This window comes from Ixodes scapularis, unplaced genomic scaffold (assembly GCF_016920785.2).
Source record: "Ixodes scapularis isolate PalLabHiFi unplaced genomic scaffold, ASM1692078v2 PGA_scaffold0__279_contigs__length_252992795, whole genome shotgun sequence".
Classification (NCBI taxonomy): domain Eukaryota; kingdom Metazoa; phylum Arthropoda; class Arachnida; order Ixodida; family Ixodidae; genus Ixodes; species Ixodes scapularis.
Window position 1 is genome coordinate 17,376,499 of NW_024609835.1, and position 21,324 is coordinate 17,397,822.

A 21,324-nucleotide genomic window follows, 5' to 3' on the forward strand; every position below is an offset into this window, starting at 1 on the left:
TAACTATTTCCCCTGAATGGTGTGTTCCACGAAGGAAAAAATGCTGAGCCTTTCGATTCGGCATTCTCATCTTCGTAGAGGTATTCGACAATCCCCGCGAAAATATGGTTGGATATTCTTAACAAATAAAACATGTCAGGAAAAAAAAAACAGTCGGCAGATTTTTCTAACATCCTGTCTCGATCTTTGCGTCTCCGTGACGTAGTATTGACGCGGGCCGACTGAGGACCATCATCCCTCAGGCGGGACAGAGAGGCGCCTCTGTCACCGAATTCCGAATTCCAAGTCTCCGCCACTCCGCCAGGCGTGGGAAGCGGCGGTGATGGATGCAGCTTGCACTGTTCAAAGAGGGACAACTTCTCTGCTTTCCTCCCACCGTAAAGAATATCGCGACGGTGAGGCGTCCGTGTCGAAACCCCATGGTTCGTTTGTGTTACTTGTTTTTGCTTTTTCTCCGAGTCCACTTTTGCATGCTCGTTCTCTCCTCGCTCGCGAGTGTGAGGAATGGCGCAAGAATCCCCCATTCGTCTTGATCCCACTTTTCTTTCTCGGAAAAAAAAAAGGGGGGGGGGGGGTTGGTACCTGGCTGTCAGCTTACTTTCAGCCCCTTCGGTGATGTTCGCTAAAATAAGAGGGCAAAACCAAAAATTAAAAATGGCGGAAGAAGCCACGTTTCCGTCCACCAAGCCGAAACATCGCTTCTCATTAGGGAAGAATAATCGGCAGCTCGAAGGAGAAAGGATCGCCGTCGAAATAGTCCCTTCCGACTAAGGGTCGTAACCTTTCCGGATGCTTTTCTTCCTCCAAACTCCACCAAAAAAGAAACAAAGAGAAACTCAAGGTGATGTTCAAAGGTGACCTGGAAACGGGACAAAAAAAAAAGATAATTAAAAAAACAAAATGAACGCGAGCTTCAAAAATACGAAAGCAATAGTGTTCTGATGAACGTGTTGTTCGCCGTATCGTAATGGAAGTACTACAATATTGCTCCAATGTATGAAGATGAAACACCCGCTACATGCGCAACCAACAACGAAGGAAGCCTCTATATCCAGAAGAAACGGGAAGCAGTATTATTTGAAAATCAGTAAAAATGGTGCATTGTCACATAAAAAATTCGTACACGGCTCTAGGAAGTTTTGAAAAATTGGTACAAATAAAATAGCTAAGAAAAGACAAAGACAAGAGAGCAGTCGGGACAGGCGGCCACTCGGCTTTGCTTCTTTTCCGCTTTTTTATTTGTGTCTAGTTATGCACAACCTACCCCCACGAATTACTGTACTAAAATCAATGTTGAAATAAGGCGAACTTTCGACAGCAACTAAGATGAAAAAAAAAAAAAAAAAAGAATTACATATCCCAGAGGCGTTCTAAACGCATAGCATTTATAGGTCCTCTATGTCGTCATGGCGTAGCGTCACGTTACGCCACGTGATCGACCACTTCACGTGACGTCATACCGCGTCACTGGACGTCACATGTGACGTCATGTGACATCACAGTGTCATTTGACGTCATGGTGTCGCGTTACCTCACAGTGCCATGTGAAGCCACAGTGTTGTGCGTTATGTTCCAAAGCAGCCATTACTTTTATCGGTTTTTATTTTTCTCCGTAGCGTTCTCTGGGGCTTACGGCAAGCTCTGATCTCAGCCCCCGGCAAGCGCTACTAGACGCATCATTTGTCCCAGTCAGGGAATCGTTTCATTGTCCGGGGAAAGGGAAAAACAAAACTCGATAAAAAAATTTAAAAAAGTAATTTGAACATCGCTAACATATATCTTGAAAAAGAAAAGACTACCCGTGTAAACGAACAACAAAGTAATTCTTTTTCCGCGGGTTCTATGTATGAAAATTGTTTATTCTGAAATTCAGTTAGCCAGAGCGGGCAAATCAAAAGCTTCTTCGTCGCTTTTTAGAGGTTCCAACTCAACTTGGAACATTGTATCGATCGCTTTGGTACAGTGGCCTTCCAGAATCAAATCGGTATGACGGAAGAGAGTTTTATTGAAATGCTCTCGTTTTATCTTAAATCGACGTTTGTTTAATGGAATGACGGGGTCTATATACAAAAACAAGGGGTATGCATTGGCTCATGTTTGGCACCCGTCCTCAGTAACATATTTTTAGCCCATCAGGACAAAGTTCTTTTTGAGCGCTTTAATGAAGGCAACGATTTTAATGAAATCAAAGTTTTTAGATTTGTGGATGATTTTTTAGTTCTGTTCAAGCATGGGCCTGCAGAATTCCAGTCGAGAGTGGATGACCTCTTGACTGTTTTTAAAAATGTCTTACACCCCCTCATACTAACCCAGGAACTACCAGTAGAGGGTGTGCTGCAGTTCCTTGATATCAGACTAACCTTTTCTGAAAGACATGTGTGTTGGATGTACCACACTAGAGCCCAGAAACCCCTGTTGCCGTACAATTCAGCTCATTCAAAACTGGTAAAAAGGAGTATTGCCAATATGTGCGTATTGAACGCCCTCGAAAATAATGCCACCATGTGATGTCAGAAGGCCTGGGCACGCAGTATAGGCGGTTGTTGGCAGCTGGCTTCCCGAAGAATGTAGTGATCTCAGTTGCAGAGATCGTATTAAAAAGATTGCGTAGTGAAGATCGCCCTTGCCCAATGGTTCTCAGAGATAAACAGAAGGTCGCGGTGATACCGTACATTCACAAAACGGCGCATGGCTTGAAAAAGGTGGCCAATAGATCAAACGTGAAAGTAGATTAAGTAGGATGACAGATCTTTTTCCGCACCGAACAAACTTAGTAGATTATGTAGGATGACAGATCCTTTTTGTAAGGCCCCTTCTGGCTGCGCGGTAAAACACAGGGATCCCTTCGTTGAATGTGCGGAGGGAGTAGTATATCAGATCCCCTTATCATGCGGAAACAAGTATATAGGTCAGACAGGTAGGTGTGTTAATGATAGGCTGAGGGAGCACAAACTTAAAGTAGGAAATTATCGGGACGGTCATCTGTCTGATCATTGTGAAAGGTGCAAGTGTATGCCGTTGTTTTTCGAGAGCAAGATTCTGGCACGGCACAAGGAAAAAACTGTGAGGGAGATAGTCGAGGCAGATGAGATTAAGAAGGGTGGTGCAGCGTGTGTCAGCGTGGCCTCAATTGATTTACTGGACAAGGAGCGTGGTTTCCTCAATGACGCGGCCTGGCACCGGGTTGGCTAGTGGTGGAGCAAGATCAGAAACTCGGATGGTATAAAAGTGTCGTTTCACGTAATAAAATCAGTTGTTAGTAGCGCACTGTGCTGTCTGTTTCTCGGCTCTTTGTCCCTGTTTTTTGAGCGCTAAAATGTATTCCAAATTGCAAAGCAAGTTGAGTTGAACCCTCTAAAATTGGCTGGTTGAAACCGAAGGCAACATGCAAATCGCCGTCGGTTTCAAAGGAAGGCCACTTTTGTTTAGCCCTGGGAAACTCTAATGCATGGGTCTCAAACTCATTAAAGTGTGGGCGCTCAAAAAAAACTCCAAAGCCAGCTTTAAAAAAATATTTAAAAAAGCAATGGTGTTTTACGTTGCAAAAGAGCTAAGTCTCTGAACGACACTCGAGATGTCTTTGTTTTTTTAGAGTAGGGGCAGCTTGTGCTCGTTGGTTATTGTAAATTATCCTTTTTGCCGTTGATATATTTTGCTTTGATCACCTGCCGTGGGCCCATACACATAATGATTATTCGATGCAAGCACACTGCCGCTTCCCTGTCGTTCAATTCACTCGGGAATCAGACAATATTTGTACTGTAATTGAAATTTCTCTCGGTTACAAGCGTGCACTTCGTGCTTTATGTTTGACAGTTTTTCCTGCTTAGCGAGTGTTTGTGAATTCGAGGAGCGTCATGAGCAAAAGACTCGTGTTTATAGCCTAGAGGGGGATTGTTTTACAGGTGATGAACATCAAGTAGAGCCGAGAAACAAAAAGTTAGGACCAAACAATACTCCATTAAAAACATAAAACAGAATTGTGCAAAATATGCTGACGACACGTCATAAGAGCAGAGCTTTGTTTTGAGTGAAAATGAGTGGACGGCATGAAACGATGAGACGTGTAGCGCTCGATACAAGGGAAGGGGTGTCGCAGCGCCGGGATGAATGCGGGCCGCGTCTCAGCAAGCCGCGGGCTGCGTGTTTGAGTCCCCTGCTCTAACGCCTACGCGTCTTATTTGCACTTCACTATTAGCCTTACATGAACTGATGTCAAATACTATATACCAGTCAACATCAAAGTGTTCTTAACGTAATTTGCCTCTAGAGAGTGAAAATATTAGAAATGATACACGTCAACTTCTACGTTATGTGACTCCTCAAATGCTTGAAACAAGAAGTGCATAACGGGCATTTTCGAACTTTTAGGAATGCAAAAGCTTATCTGGTTTGGTTTTTAGGAGGAATTTATCCTCATTATTCTCAAAATGTAACCTTCTTCTCTAACCCGTTTGCATTGATTCTTAATTCCTTTTGATTTGGTGGCTTAATTTGCTTTTATTTCGTTTTTTTTTTGTCGGGTAGTGAACTTGATTTTTGATTCCACTTTTGACGTTTTGCAGCTTTCTATGAATGGCTAAATTGCTCACTTGCCTTAATTACTTGTAGGTAGATTGCCTTTCCGCAGTAGTGTTTTGGTAAGCGCCGTAAATTATAAAAACATAAAAGTATCAAAGTATTAACAGTTTCAAAATATACAAGTAAAACCAGCGGGAGACTGAAGAGCAGCAATCGGACATCAGAAGTGGAACGAACAAACGAGAGCACTCAAGTGAATATGAAAGAATAAAAAACGGAGACAAAAAAGGACCTTCAAGCTAGGAAGCACCAATCATAAGCATATAGCAAAAAAAAAAAAAAAAAAAAAAAAACACGTTTGCAGCGAAAACGTTATGAGCAGTAGTTTGAGACACGGTATAGCTGCATTCTTCTTGAAAATACATGACGACTCTTTGTGTGGAAGTTAAGTGTGCTAGAAAACATTGATTTTGGACATGCTTGTTTTTTTCTTTCTATATTTCAGATTGTTCGCGAATCAAAAGAATGCATAGCAAGAGTAATTTACGAATGCTTTCGGGTCATAATTTGATGTACAGAAGCCCCGGCCAGGAGGTGGAACCCATATAGTTTTATATTTCTACATTACAGAATCGAGTTGCCTTAGTACTAAAAATATTCGTCGTCTAACAGAACGTTTTTCATCTTGAAGCTGTCAATGAGAGTCAATTCTTAGGTATTCGTTTTAACGTTCCCCGTTTTTAACCCAATTACACGCAGCACAAATTAATTTTCTTACATCCCCCATTCCAGACATTATGTCCAAGTCATCTGTACTGGTTACCGAAATATAACGAGTCTTCTCACCCAGAAAAACGTATTTAAAAAGAAGGCAAATAAACTAAAATATTAGAGGTAGGGCGTTTTATTATTAGCTTACTATACGGGCGGATTTACTGAAAGGCATTGGTACTTCGGGAATGTAGACAGCAATTAATTTTATACAGGCACTGCATTTTTAGCTTCTGATAAAAGTTTCCACTTCTGGTTTGTAAACCCCCACCCCTTTTCTTTTTGCGTCATTATTTTTTTCTAATCCAGTTAAGTACAGCGTCCATTTTTCGGCAATATATAAACTTTTTCTGTATAGTCATGGTAAAAAAATGGCTTAAAAGTGAAAAAAAGATATCCAGTTTCATTGAGTAACGTTAAAACTAAAATATAAAAAATGGGAGGGGAGGTAGAAGAAAATTTGAATAAATAAAGTAAATCTTCACGGATATTTTGCTGTCTCGAAAGGTGAGAATTTGTGCAATCACACTTTTTCTGCATCGTCTCGAAAGCACCATTCGTTCTTTCCTTTCTTTCAAATCTTAAAACGACAACAAGTGCATTGTGACTTTACGGAATCTATTCCCGCATCCAGTTCCGTGTACCGCGAGAACGGCACCGACAAGATCATATCAGACCTCACCAGACTCTGTTGCCATCATCAAGAAGTCTTTCCGTGCGTGACTTAGAACCAATGAGAAAGAACCACCACCACTTTGCCAAACATGTTTATCAGTTGAAGATGCGAAGTAGGCTTTTCACTTCTATATATAATCGGTATTAAAGCTAAGGCTCTCGGTCCTTAGTAAATTTAGGAAGAATCATGAAGTAGAAAGCAATGCACAGACCTGTATCTTTTCCGTCCTTGTTTGTTATGAATGAACAGAGAGGTAATAAAATGCGTATTTAAGGGAAAATGGTTATAAATAGTAATATTCGGGTCATTTTGTATGTGACCCTAATTTTACCCTTGAAATTCATGCATTTTGGTTTTGTACGCTACTTTGAGCGCTTACTATTCAAATGACTAATTATTTATTTTCGTTCGTGTTTTCCCAGCTTGAAAAAAAAAAGACACCGGCAGTTTAGCCTTTTTGTATTGTCAATAAACGATTTTGTTGCTGGAGTGCAGATACCTCTGTCGTTTGAGCACGGCGCACCATTAAAAATTTACACCGCCACAGGTGACTGTGCTCACCGACTCTCGCAGTGCGCTGCAACAATTACAACATCTACAACAAACACCTGAAAGAGTGATGGATGCCCGACCTGCCACGCAAGCCCTCGAGGGGCTAAGACTTCTAATTATGCTGAAGGTGTACTCCAACGCACGCTGAGGTTGCCGGCAACAAACCAGTCACCATTTACCATACATGTTTAGACATCATCAGGTTTGCCTTTCTTTGAGGTACGAGGACACTAGTTTCGCTGTAGATGAGAACTTTAGCCAGCGCAGTACCGTGGCTAGCTCGGGGTTTTACCGTGCATCAAGCAGTTGTGGCTCAAGACTGCACGACAATGCTCGTCCAGATCAAAACTGGCAAGGAGAAAGGGGGGGGGGGGGGTTGAACCCAGGATGCCTGGTTTCTGCAGCGCGTTCTGTCGCGCCACGTGCTCCGAGCTGCGGCGCCCCTGGCCGGGAACGAAGGGTGGAGGAGCTTGGTTGAAGCACCCACTGTCAGCAGTAAGCAAATCCCACCCCTTTCGAATCTAGACCAGCACTTCTCAAACTTTGCGTCGGTGACGAAACCCGAGCTATATATCTTATAGGTCATTTGCAAACTGCCGTTGATGACAACAACGCCTTGCATAGATCCGGGAAATTACGTCGCTGTAGATCGCAGTAAGTTGAAGTCGTCAATCCGCCTCAATATATAGTCAAAGAGGAAAGCAGAAATGCAACACGCATTTGAGCGCTTTCTCCAATAAGACCCGTAGAAAAAGGCGCATACAACTAGAAACCAACAAGATTCTAGATGTATCTCGTGAAAGCTCTACTACCAGCAAATATGTTCGGTTCCTCGATTTTCAATATCTCGAGTGATTTAACTATCACCGGAGGGAGCGATCCACAAATCAGTGCGGCGCATATTCACGTCATCCGTCTGAGGTTGCGCTATTAAAGCCTCTCTCTCTCTAATAGTTCTCCCTGTAATGCTCAACTGTGCGAATAGCTGCAGAAGCTGATTTTGTTAAATAAACTGGTGCACTACATATTAACTTTATCGCCAGAGCAGTGTAATAACATAGAATTGGAATGTTTCTAAATTTATTCGAGCTTACGGGCACTACAGTGCTTGTACAAGTATACTGGTACGTAACGCCCACTCATATATATATATTTATATATTTCTTTTCTCCTTCGCGCATTTTGCTGGCCTACAGTAACATTACGAGAGGTAGCCCAAATAAAAGCGAGCGCAAATCCTGTGAAAATCAGGAGTGCTCTAACTTTCGGTGAGGGGTGAAAAGAAAAAGTGTAATATAATATTTTTGTACCCTCTGACCTTACAAAATTGTTGGCACATTGAGGGTCAATGGAGCATGGACCTTTCCCTTCCAGTCATTAATGTTCGCTTATCTTCTGCCGTAGCTAACTAACCCTATTTCGTCCGAGCTCACCATTTTACTACGGCACTACCATTACTAAAAAAATACTGTCTTTTTTTGCTTAAAAAACCACGTTAAAAATAGGGGTGGGTTATCTTTTGCTATGTTACGGTAGTCATGGGTATCGCAGAGGAGGCGCATAATCTCTGGAAGTGCAGGGGGGGTGGGGGTGGGTAGCACGATTGCCTCACGTGCAGAATCCCCGTCGCAAAAGCCCCGCATCATTATCACTACGTTTCGAAAATCCCGTGTTCATTTACCCCGTCCCGTAATCGCCAAGTGCCAAAAGCCCCGTCCTTATTGCCCCCTTCCCATCCTCTTCGCGCTTCAAAAAGCATGGCTCTATGTATTTACCTAATCCTTTGAGGGTCTACAAAGGCTCTTTAAGTGCAACGAACAGCAAAATAAATCGATGCACCCCGCTGTCATCGAAGTATACTCAGACCTAAAATTATAGACTTCATCTAGCTTGATGGATAAAAATATATTTAAGGCAACGTAAGAATGGAAGTGGTGTTTGGTGCTGTATATGTAACAAGCACGGCGCCATGAGCTGCGGGTTAACAATTTCGACAGACCCGTTAGAACTGTGAATCGGCGTGGGCTTCAGAGTGAACGAAAGCTTTGGTACAAGGCTTATTTATAAAAACTGTGACTTTAAATGTTTTGCCACTGACTGATATTTTCTGCCGGTTCTCCCTTGTAACGTCACAGGACGTGAATGTGTATAGCGTACGCCCGAAGAACGGGAAGCTTTATCCAATTATTTCTTACTTGAGTCCCGTATACGGCATGACTACGCTGCACAACCTCGCGTGCACACCTGCTGTTTCTTAGTTAAAAGCAGAATGCCCCGCCCTCGCGCTGAGGACCCGGCCATCTGACACGGGGGTTTCGCGTCGTGGGTTTCTGAAACTGGGGCTTTTTAAAGTGGGGCAAAAAGGCCGGGGCGTTAGCCGCGTGGCATATGACACGGGGCTTTCGACATCGGGTGTTTTCGTGCACCACCCGGCGGCTATCATAGAAAGCGACTCTGATGGGACAGGTGCATTGCGTGAACACTTGACGCGTGACCCTCGCAATCAACGCCTGGGCTAGCATTCATGTAGAAACTGGCGTCCAATCGCTGCGGAGACGGGAATAGCCGAACTCTAACAATGTAGGGACTTCGGCACGTTCCCCGTGCTCTTCCAACCCCATTGCGTGGCTACGATCTACCTTGGCGGTGTAGGCGCCAGATCACGTGGTCCCTTCTGTATGTAAGTTAAAAGGGCGAACGCTGCTGGTTCCTTCCTTCTCTTTCTTATTTCCATTTCGTGGAGAAAACGAAATCGTGAAGGGTATAAAACAGTTACGGGTTTTTATTTACCGAACAAATAAACAACGCATTGCCCAAAGCTCATTCTCCCCCGGAGTGTACCGCTTGCGGTTCTAACCAGATCCCAAAGTTTAAGGACAAACTGTTATATCGTTGAAAAGCAGTAAGTGATTTCCCAAAAATTTGAATACAAAAATAGGGCCCGTTTTTGCCTCTTTTCGCTAACTGGTGTCATTCAGCTCCACGTATTCGAAAGCTCCGTCGACTGCTATTTTCCATAGAAAATTTGAAAAAAAAATCACTCATAACCTTTGTGTAGGGTCACGGTCCGTTTGAAACTCTGGTGTGTCGTTTGGACCACTTGCGTCACATTTGGGCGGAGAATAGCGTTCGGTGATTCGTAGTTCCCTTTTTCGGAGAAAACAACCTTGTACATGTTTGGGACACCCTGTATTTCGTAATTTATGAAGAGCAAGAATCAATTCTGAGCGGTATATATTAAACTTACGTTCCTCTTAAAAAGGTGCGCCTTTAAAACTAGGCGCGAGGAAGCATGTTCCAGAGAACTTTCCCGGGGCTTCCTCTTATTTTTATGTAAGATAATACGGATGATATTTCACCATCCAAGCAGGAAAGGGCACCAGGAGACACGACAACAAAGGGAGGCGACAAGGGTCACTTTCGAGAGTGTATAGTGATTGTCCAAAGTGGCATCGCGACAAAAGTTCTTTTTGATTTCGGCTGCACTATCCACATTCCAAACACGTTTCTGCGTCGAGCACCGCGTCATGGTACGTTTACACTTGCGGATCCGCCAGCGGATCCGCCCAGCTTTTGCCGCTGGAGCGAAACGCTGGGCGGAAAACGCGGCGGCGAGCCGTTTTGGTCCAGGACCTATTTCTGCCGCCGAACGGGGCGTTTCGCTGACCGGAAGTGCCATTCTTGCGCGGCGCGACGCTGCCTACGTCACGAGTACGCGTTCTTCCGGGAGCAGCAACGCCCGGGAGAGAGAGAGAGTCGAGGCGGGAACTCTCGCGCCTTCTCGTCATATTTGACGAGACGTTACGGGAATCGCTGCCGAAGCCGGCGCTGCCGCCACTGCTCGAAGGAAATAGATGTAAACACAACCAGCTCGTCGCCGCCGCCACCGGGAGCGGATCCGCTCCCGCGGCAGCGGATTTCTTTTCAGGTGTAAACGTACCATCAGAGAAAATAGTACCTTGCCGATTCGCTTCAAACCTGGTACAAGGTCCCAGAATGCTGCTACCGTGACCGAACTCTCTGCGGGTGTTGTCGAAAAAAGAAACAGGACGGGCTTTTTCCATGATTTGACTACTTTCTTTTTCTTTCACTTGTTATTATCTCGTCCAGAGTCCGATCTTTATCTCGTTGGTACTGTTTTTGTGGCTCGAGAAAGGTTTACCTTACCACCTGCGGCGAGAACAGTGCGTTTAATTTTTTTGTCCGTACCTTTTTTTTTTTAAGTATAACGTTTTTTTTTTTTATTTTTTTAAGTCCGGTCTTATGTCTGTCAAAATAAATTTCGTACGAAGCGCAACACATACTCTCAGAATTATCTACCGGAATTCTGCCCCGCTGTGCACTTCGAAGGTCTTTCAAGTGTCCATTTAGTCATTCAGTCAACAAGAGGACCGCTCTGTGCCGGTCCAATGACAATGCTGCTTCTGCTTCAATAACAAGTATGGACACCATTTTGCTTTTGCCAATAATTACTGGTGAAGTCGATACGAAATATATCCCAATTATTGACCTTTCTCCAGTGAGCCTCTGCGCATGCGTACACCCTCTCTGCTTTCCCTCGCTTCCCGCTGTCGCCATTTTCGGAGAGTAGTTTCCCGCAAAACTAACACAGTCAGCACCCATCTTCGCGTGTATTTTTGATATTTATTTATGAGCATCGGTAGTGTTCAGTATAAAACGTGATAAAAACCGATACATCGGCAAAATATACCAATGTTATTAGACGGGTGGGTGGAACTTGGGCTGTCCTTCGTTTGCTGTTCGCAGACAACACTTCAGACGGGGCTCGTTACTCGATGAACATATACTGGCGTTCCAAGAGCATAGTAGCCAGCACTCACGCAGAAACTTGGGAAAGTGGACGCCGGAAATCTACGCACTCTGCGCTTCGAGGGATCACTAAACAAAGAAGAAAAATAGATTAATGGAAGTCGCTTCTTGAGTTCACTTGTTTTGCGTGAAGCGCTATAGTTCGCAGACGTTAACACCCAGACACGTGCAAAACACTAAACGCGTTTGTAACTTGGCAATTTAGTAGTAATTTAACGAATGATCTGCGCTGACTCTCCGTTGGGGAAAGAAACACGCCGCTCAACATTCCGGAAGTTCGCATAGCTCTATAACCGCCGAGGTTCACAGAACTTTAGTGCTTGCATTCGCCGCACAAGTTAATAGAAGCAGAAACAAAATAGTTTTCCCATGTCGCTCTCTACGTCGCACGACGTTTGCTTTCATTCATACAGACCTTGCATTCAAGTAGCTTCTTTGAAAGGAGCGAGGTTCGGCGACCAGCTGGCCAAAGCAGCGTGAACAACTCGTAGCTGCTTACCCCATCCCGTACAAACTTTCGAATGCACAATACGGGCGTACATGCAGGAACCACGGCTGTTTAAAGTCGCGCTTGCACGCGCTTTTGTCTGTGTGCATTCAGCTTAAACAAAATCTCGACTCGGAGGAACGAGAACACGCCCATTGTTCTCGAACCGTATAGAGCTGCTTCCGCTGCAAAACAGAGAGAGATGCAGCCTCGGGTACTTTCAACCCAGCAGTGCTCGACACTGTCGGCTTATACAAACGCACCGAGTGCGCTTTCATAAACCACCTACAACCCCCCCCCCCCCCAAAGAAAAAAGTAGGAGTAGAGGAGAGACTGTTGCAGCCTTTATTTCTAATTAAGGTTTTGTATGTGCCTTGTTTACAACATTTGCCAACGTCTGCTCCATCGACCTCTTTCTGTGACAGGTGTCGCTGATCATCGTAGTGGGGAACAACTTTCAAGAAACCAAAAACCTATGAGAGCTTCCCTCGATGTTTATTATTTGGAAGGCAATGCCGTTTGGCTCGAGGTTTATCAAGTTACGCTATGGCTCGGTAAAAAAAAAAGTAATACAACACTCTATCAATTATGCCCAAAGTCAGTGTCTCCCAAATACAACGTGTATCATTTTTTTCTCTATATTTTGAGCTTACTGTGTAGCAAAATCAAAAATGTGCTTTTAACGTCCAGGAAAACTCAGGATAATGCCGGCCGGTGTGTAAATCATTAGTAAATCATTTCGATAAATCCGACAACGGTACCCTATGACGACACGCTGCACGCGCAAAGGCGTCGAGGGTGTATGGGGTATTGCTATTGACGATATCGGAAAAACTGCTAAAACTTCATATTGCCCACCTGTGTTCCTCACTTGTCTCTCGATATTTGCACGTGTTCCGGATAGTTGGCTTCCCGTCATATGGTGAATGACTTACAGGAAACAACGAGTCACTTGTGCAAAAGATAAAGACGAGGTTGTGTTTTTTTGTTGATTTGCGGAATGTTTAGAAAATAACTTTGGAATAAAATAACAACATCCAGGAGCATATTTTTCTACACGTAGATTTGTTTCAGCAACTTGCGAGAGGTACACAGTTGAGAATGATATTAAAAGACCCGGCGAGAATGTGGCTATCTATCAGAAGAAAGCTGAACCATTACGTGGCTCCAGCGACTGTTTTGTCGTCACTCCAAGCTTGATCAATTGTCGCTGAATCGATGCTCATTTCGCCGAAGGTAACGTCCTTTCGTAACTAATGATGAAATTAAGCGTGGCTAAATCTAGGGATCCGTAATCGTGGACGATCATTTTTCGGAAGTTAGAAAGTTAGTTTCGGAAGTTCGCAAGAGAAATGACAACAAGCAGTTTCTGTTTTATTTCACGGAGCGCACCTACTATCGGTATTGGCATGGTTGCGGTTTGCCAACCAAGTGGGGAGAACTTATACAGAAATCGAAATTTTTTTATAAATGCCGCTCGTGTACACAACAGCTTCGATAATAAATCAGCCATTTTTCGTTCGATAAATCTTCGGAGCCAGGCACTTGTCTGGACTTTTTCGTATCGTCCGCGACTGTACTTACCAGACTTTTTTTTTCCCCGGTTAGCTTTTTTTACCTATTAAAAAATTCAACCGGATTTAATAAAGCTTACAATGCCCTAAATATCCAAAACTTGGGCCGAAGCGCGCTGAAGATCACTACAAAATAAAGGGCAGTAAAAACGTACTAAATATACTTTAGGTGTATTTTGTTTTTGAATACTTATGTGCATTTTGAACGTACGGCGGGTCTTTGGAGTATTCACCAGGAGGTGTGAAGTTCAAAACCAGGCAACTGTAAGTCTCTCGAAAATGTAAAACAAAAAACACATTTCTACAACTATTTTCCACTCAAATAAAAAGCCCCACTAAAAGCAACACGAACGAAATAACTGTATAATTACATTGCCAGCATGAGCAATCATCAGTCAAACGTTTATATTGTAATGTCTGAATCGCAAAAGGAGTATATAAAACACAAGATAAAGGAATTCTGAAAGTTTCAAGGGCTTTTTTGAAATCACTCATTCGTTTAGATATTGGGGAGGGGGCGGGGGTCGACTGATTGAAAGTGTTTTTATTATTATAGTCTGACAAAGTTTTTGCCAATTAATCTCTCTTATTGATGCGCATGTGCGAGGATAGTAAGATTATTTGAAAATGTTAGTTTGAGCGAATATTGACACTACAGAATAGTGATAGATTTCCGGATTTTCTAGAAGATAATCACATATGAACAAAATCTATGGGCAGCATATTATAAAAAATAGAGCGAAAAAGTTTAATATTTCAATCTTTCTACGCTGCTCGGAATGGTTTAGTTTCTTTGCTGCCAATAATGAGGATGTAAAATTTAGCGTCTTATACTTTCCATAAATAGCTCAATTTGCTTTACCTTATTAGGTTCGAATTTTTTTTTTTATTTCGCATTTTAGCAGATTCCAACTTCGATAGCATCAAGGATCATTACGCTTAAAATTTGATGGGATACTCTCCGCGATGCCTTTCTTCAGTTTTTGACGACGCATGCGTAATTTGGGAAATGGTGATGAATAGCAGTTTTGAATGTAGTAAGAGCAGCGAAAGTAGCATGATATAGTTACACCAAAATATTTGCATTTCGGGCGTTATTTAAATGATAAATGATATCCAATGCCGTAATATCTTTTTATGCACAAATCAACGGCCCTTGCGGACTTGAGATGGATTTTCTGCGCGCTTGGTGAATTGTTAATGCATAAAAAAAAAAGAAATTGAGTCATATATGGTCAGCTACGGTAGAGATTGCCTTAAACACAATTTAATCACCCCGCAAAGCGGCGTGTTGCAATTTTGCTTGTATTTTTACTGTAGAAAAGGCAACGATAATTGTAATATTTGGTTTGCCGAGGTGCTTAGGTTGCGTAGGTAAAGTTTTCGTCAAAAAAAAGCGATATTGAAGTCCACTTTAGTGCAGTCAACGGTGATGTCCATTACTTTGCGGGCATGGAGTCCTTCTGTCTGTGCTTACTCTTTTTTTCTTTTTTTTTCTACTCCGCTTCTCGTTTTACGACCACAGCTGGTGCACTCGGTGCTGCCGGGGATACAGCGTATTCTGCGTGTTAATAGTAAAAAAAAAGAAAGAAAGCAGCGGCCGATTGTTTAGTTGACGTGGTGCTGGAATAACCACATGTCTGCTTGTTTTTCGAAGCTCTGAAGCAAAGGACCCGAGCTCTTGTGGTGCGCCCATTGCGCGACTCTGGTGGCGCACGGCGGCAAACGTAATTGTGCTCCTTGGCGACTCGAACAATAAAGGCCTGTTCACTTGTGCAGCGAAGCGCCACAAGCCTAGCGCTGACCTCGCGCTAAGCGCGTGCTGACGGGAAAAAAATTGGGTTGTGTGTGTGTTTATACAGCCTAGAACTTGGTCTGCCTCACAGGGGCGACGAGTCTCCCAGCTGTAGATGAGAAATTTGGCCAGTGCGGTACAACCGCTAGCCTGGGGTCTTTAACGTGCATCACGCAGTAGTGATACACGACCGCACGCCGGTACGATGCTCATCCAGATCGAAACGGGCAGGGGTGGGGCTCGAAACCAGGATCCCTGGGTTCTACAGCGCGAGCTTTCGCTCCACGTGCTCCGAGAGGGTGTGCGCTAGACCACTCGGCCACCGATCTTCCCGTGCTGACGGGAGCGTTCACCAGCTGTGTATCGCATCGTCGAAGATGTTGCTCATGGCAGATGATAGGCAGCTGACAATACCTGAGCAGCACTTATACATCATATTATATTAAGAAATAGGTCCGAGGCGTTAGCTAAAGAAAAGAAGGGATTTCTGTATATATATATTTTTTTTATCTAGACCTATCTATCTCATTGGGGCTATTAGCGCCGAGATGTTTCGGTGGCGCCCTCTTATGGTTTCCCTTCGTGACGTCACGACTGGGATTTTTCTTGCCGTGACGCCACCAGTTTTCATTCTGGCTACTTACCATCGGGTGCAACGACGAGTTCGATGGTGTGTTTAAAAAGCATAGTAGATGCTAGGAGCCATCGCAATCCGAAACTAACACCGTCAAAGTTGACGATCTGACAGTGCTCATATGCCCATGGTTTGGCCAATCGTGGAAAGGACGTGGCGAATGTGTATGAAGGCTCCCTAGTGAAAAGCTGACCACAGCGACGCTTTTGGCCGCGCACATCGCTAATAGCACAAGTCAGCAATACACAAATAAACCGACAATACAACAAACGATAAAAAAATCGCAACGAGATCAAATTAGATAAAAATAACCATCCCCCCCCCCCCTTTTCCCTCACACACAAACACACACGCAAATAAAGAAAAGAAAACAGATAGATAATCGATGGGCCCTGAAAAGGAAGAACTGTGATTGGTGCTCCGAACTCATCGCGAGGCTGCATACGGGCACGGGCTCCTAAGTACGTGCGTCTCGATAAACAAGACCTTCTGCGAGATGAAACCCATGACGGCAAGGAAGAGCGAGGAGGACCCGTCCAAGCAAAAGACGGACCACTCCGGTTGTGACGTAAATAATCAGCACTGATAATAATCGGCGCCCCTCTTTCTTTTTGTTTCTCGCCTACACTTTAGAAAAAGCCCAGGAGTCTGCTTTCCCGCACAACACTCGGAGAGCCAATCACCGCAACTTACGGAGGCAGCTCAGCGAATGACACTGCCGAAACATATGTTTAGACCAAGGTTGTTTAGACCAAAAAACGCAGTCTGAGTTGTGACATTAAGCAATGCAAGCGTGACGTTTTGCATTGCTTAATGTCACAACTCAGACTGCGTTTTTTGGTCTAAACGTGTTTCGTCATTGTCATTCGCTGAGCTGCCTCCGTAAGTTGCGGCGATTGGCTCTCCGAGTGTTGTGCGTGAAAGTAGAGACACAAAAGTTTTTTAGAGTGTACGGGTATCTACGATTGAGGCCACTTACAGGGGTTAGTACGTCGGTTATAGTCACTCCAGTTATCGTCTCGGTCGCCGAGGCACACGTCCGTCGCGATTGGTGATGTCTCCCAAAGGGTAGCGCAAGCGTCTTCACTTCATTATTCCGGATTTTGTCAAGTCACAGAGCCGATATTTCTGGAGAGATTGTGACCCTGGTCATCTGTGAAATAAATACTGCCGTTATATATCAATGTATCGATCATGCCGTCATAGTACATGCAAAACTGCGTTTTACAAGGAACGCAGATAACACATACTCTAGCTTCAGGCTTCCACATTGAGTCAGGGGTCGCCACGTCCACGTTTTGAACCGTTCACTTGTTGTTTTCGAAGCTTTAGCGGCTGGCGAAGTCTTCTCGAAGCATCTCTGAGTCCAGTCTGCCTGTGTTCCTTTTCTTTAAGGCGAAAGCCTTATATGCCCCATTACACGAAAAGGTGAAGATGGCGTTGTGCCCGAAAGATGGACATGAAAATACGTCATCAAGCACGTGCCACTGAAGATAAAGCGGACGCGCCTCAGAATCAAAACACAATGAAAAACACAGCAACGCAGATGCCTCGTCACAGAAGCCGGAAAGAGGGCGAAGCGCCTCGCCTGCGCAATGGAGGTGCGTGATATCACCGCCGGAGCGCCGTCTGCAAAAGGCGCGCTTTGGAGTTCATCTGTGCTCGTTGTGTGCTTTTTCTGGTGGACTGTAATGCGACCGCGCGGGACTATAATGCTTTCGCATTCCTACATGTAAGCAGGCTTAAGTGTCCTCCTGTGTAATTTTCACCGCAGTTGCGTCGTGCAGCCGGCGAAGATCGCGGCGCAGGTCTTTGGCAGCCGGCCAACACTGTTCGACCGTAACACGGGCTTCACATCTTAAGGCAAAATCAGTTGTCTTCGGTAGAAGTTTCGTATTAAAAGAATTCAGCCTGGTTAGCTGCAGCTGAAAAAAATGTATGTGGGTACAGTTGCATTATTGTGGTGACGGAACAGTTTCGAGCGTCAATATTCATGATAATCGAATGATAAAAGGCACGGCTTTAGACGTGGTTATAGTGTGACTCACGCTCATTACGCACGTAAGAATTCTGAATTAGCGATTGCAAACGTGCTCTACTGCACTGTTGCATGGTAATCTCTGCGCTATCATTGAGCGAAATGCCTGTCTGCAGGGAGATGCCAAGAGTGGCCTCTTAGTCGTTGCCTGTTGCTTATTTGCAACAAGCGCCTCGGAGAACCGGCAGGGATTAATCACTCTTCATAGTTCAATACGTGCAATACTTTCTTTCATAATAAGACAAATGGCCAAAGCTACTGCCCTAGCCAGCCAATTAGAGCGCCGGAACGAGGCACATGACGATGTAGCGTCAGCGAGCCAGACTCCCGTGGGGAGCTGTAACATGCTTCGTTCTGTTCCTGTGATTAGAACACACTGGCTGAGCGTTCGCCCCTCGAGTCATGTTTCATTATTGTGGTTGTCGAGAGCGGTTATAACGAAGTCAACAGGAATGAGAAATTTCGCTATATCCGCTATTTCGTTATTACTTACTTCGTTATAGCCGGTCTTGACTACCTCCGTTCGCAAAACATCATTCATAATATGAGTCGCCCTTAATAATAAGACAAAAGAATCCATGCATTTTCCCAGTTTGTTCCCGAGCAATACGCCAATGTACGGAGAGAAAATGAGGAAGTGGAAATTATTATAGCACGCGGAGCCGCGAGAGCGCGGAGCTGTGGTTAAATGATTAGGGGGTAGACACAAAGCCTTTGTATCTGCTCAATCTTTGAATGTGTTCGAAATGTGAGCAGAGACAAAGGCAGCTAACTCTACATGTACTCACTAATCATTCCAACCAGAGCTCAGCTTTCCAGGCCACCGCGCGCTCGCATGATCTCCTCTCCCTCAGTTTTTCCCGCATAACTGGCTCTCCAGACTATCGAAGTCCATGTTCACGAGACGCGAATTACCACGCCATAACAAGGCAGATGTACTCATGATTACAGAGAACTAATGAGGTTTTTCCTAATTTCACGGGTTTCTATAACAACTACCGCGGTACAGGCCCCTGCAAATTGAAATGACAAACCTCCGGGTTGGACAATGACACGCGGAGTAATGTCACCTTTTGTTTTTGCGGGCAGTAGCGCGTAGCAATAACAAGCTGCTATACTCTATCGGCAACACAGAATACGGAAGAAATTCCGCTCCGCGAGGAGGAAGGTCGGGCACCGCTGTTCGACTACTCCTCGACGGGAGCTCTCCCCGAGGGAGGCCGGTGGGAGGACGCCGACGACGGCTTCCGAGTTTGCTTGAAAGACCCGAGTGATTTCGGGGAGGGACCCGCAAGATCGGACCGATCAGGCCCCGAAAGAACGCCGCCATGTCTCACTTGAAATCGTTCGGGCTCATTGAGCGAACCCCGGAGAGTCGTTTGACCGGCTTGGAGCAAGACAGAGGCTCATGAATACAATGATCCGCTGGGTCATTGTATTCAGAGCCTCGTGCGATGCGAGGCCTGGCTTTCCGTGGCAAGTTGCTGTGTTTAGCCTTAGAAAAATAAATCATATATTCATATACGTGCAACTTCAAACAAAAAACTAAGATAGTAAAAAGAAATGGCAGTGACTTTTATTTCATAAGTAAGATAATGAGTGAAATGCAGCATTTTAGCAGCGATCGCGTAAATTTGTTTTAAATGCGTTGAACAGACGTTTCGAGGAGTGAAAAAGAACCTATATCTTTATCAGTCTCCTCGCTAAATTTAGCGATGGAACTGACGGTGCGTAGGTCATGCGCAGTGTTGTAGGCGTTACCGAATAAAAGTAACAAAAGACGTTACTCGCTCCTTGCAATAAAAGGAACGCGTTACCAACCTACGTTACCGCAAAATAAAACGAACGTCTTACCTTTACTGTTAAAATGTAACGTAAGCTACTCTAGCGTTACTTTTTTTTGTATTTATGAATGAACAGGTTTTACTCATTTGACATTACAGGTATGCATAAGCGCCATAATTCAAGATATATTATTTACATCCAGAAAACTAAACGTAGTTGCCTTATTTTTTATGGTTCCACCTAAAGAAAACATATATTCACGTCTCTTTGAAAGGGGCTCACCAGTGAGGCTCATGTCGAAGGACTCTGCGCCGATCTTCCTTAAGTCCTCGACCGTCCTCCAGGTAAGCGTGAGCAGCCTGTTCTGCGAAAGGTCCACGGTCACCAGATTGGGCGCCCCGACGAACATGTTTGCAGGCAAGACGCGCAGCCGGTTGTGGGACAGGTACAGGACCGTCAGGTGCTCGAGTCTGTCAAAGGCCACGGGATCCACCTCGGAGATCTCGTTGTACTTGAGGTCGAGTTCGGACAGGAGGGGCATGGCGCCGAAGACCCGGGCGTCTAACCGCCGCAGCTTGTTCCTGAACAAGTCCAGACGCTTCACTTGGGAAAGGCCCGCGAACGTGCGCTCGGTCAAGTTAGTCATCGCGTTGTCACTTAGATCGAGCTCTTTCAGCTTCGAGAGCCCCGCGAAGGCGAGGTCCTCGATGACCTCGATCTGGTTCCGCTCGAGGAACAGGTAGGTCAGCAGGGGAAGGTGCGTGAAGGAGCGCGTCGTTAAACGCTCGAGTTTGTTGTCTCCCAGTTCAAGTTTCCTCAGCCGTGGTAAGTGGGCGATAGAATCCTTCTGGAGCTGCGTGATCCCGTTGGAATCGAGAGAAAGGACGGCGAGCTTGGAGAGGTTGTAGAAAGAGTGACTCTTCAGAGAGCCCAGCTCGGCCTGCGAGAATTTGAGGCGCTCGAGGAGCGGTTTCCGACGCAGGAACGCACTGGGCACGAAGTCCAGCTTGGACTTCTCTCCGAACGCGGTGAAGGTGACCGCCATGACTGACGGTTGCCTTTCGAGGGACTTGAAGACGGCGTGGTCAGCCGACAACGTCCTGACTACGAAACACGTCACTTCCGTGCCGCCCTCCATGCCGGAGTCCCGCACTTCATCGCAGCGACAGGACATTGGCTGGTCTGAGGGCTCACACACACTGGGAATCAGCTCTTCTGTGGCCTCCGTCATCGTATGCGTTTGCGCGAGCAGACCCAGAAGGAGGAGTGCCGGAAACCTGTAAAAGCGAACCGGGGTTGCGTCGTCTCAGGATTTGCGAGGAATTGGCGTGACAAACTGGGGGGTTCGTATCATACGTACACACGTTGAAAATATCCCTACTCTCTTCGACACTCTTAGACCAACCTGAGTGCAAACTGACCCACGATGCATCCAAAACACCAGTCGTCAATGTTTCTTTTTAAACATTTTAGACAGTGGTAACTGCGGGCGCACCACGGCGCTCCTGTGGTCATTCAGCTTGCAGTTACAAAAGAACCTCCTCTCATTTTGCCACCGAGGCCAGCCACTGGAGTGTAATACGGATAGCCGTTTTTAATGGTGCAGAAGATTAGAGATATATTTGTGCTTCGTGTGCATCGCGGTACGATATACATGCAGA

At 45.0% G+C, this 21,324-nt stretch overlaps 1 protein-coding gene across 1 annotated transcript in view; it reads right to left on the minus strand.

The window, feature by feature from the left end:
- The window catches only part of LOC115321571 (connectin-like), a 44,919-nt gene extending 24,010 nt beyond the window's left edge, over nucleotides 1-20,909 (minus strand). Inside the window, exon 1 of the mRNA XM_040218801.1 lies at nucleotides 19,946-20,909. Coding sequence (XP_040074735.1) covers nucleotides 19,946-20,894 — 949 coding nt within the window. The 5' untranslated portion in view covers nucleotides 20,895-20,909. The remainder of the gene's footprint in view (nucleotides 1-19,945) is intronic.
- Between the last annotated feature and the right edge of the window lie 415 nt (nucleotides 20,910-21,324).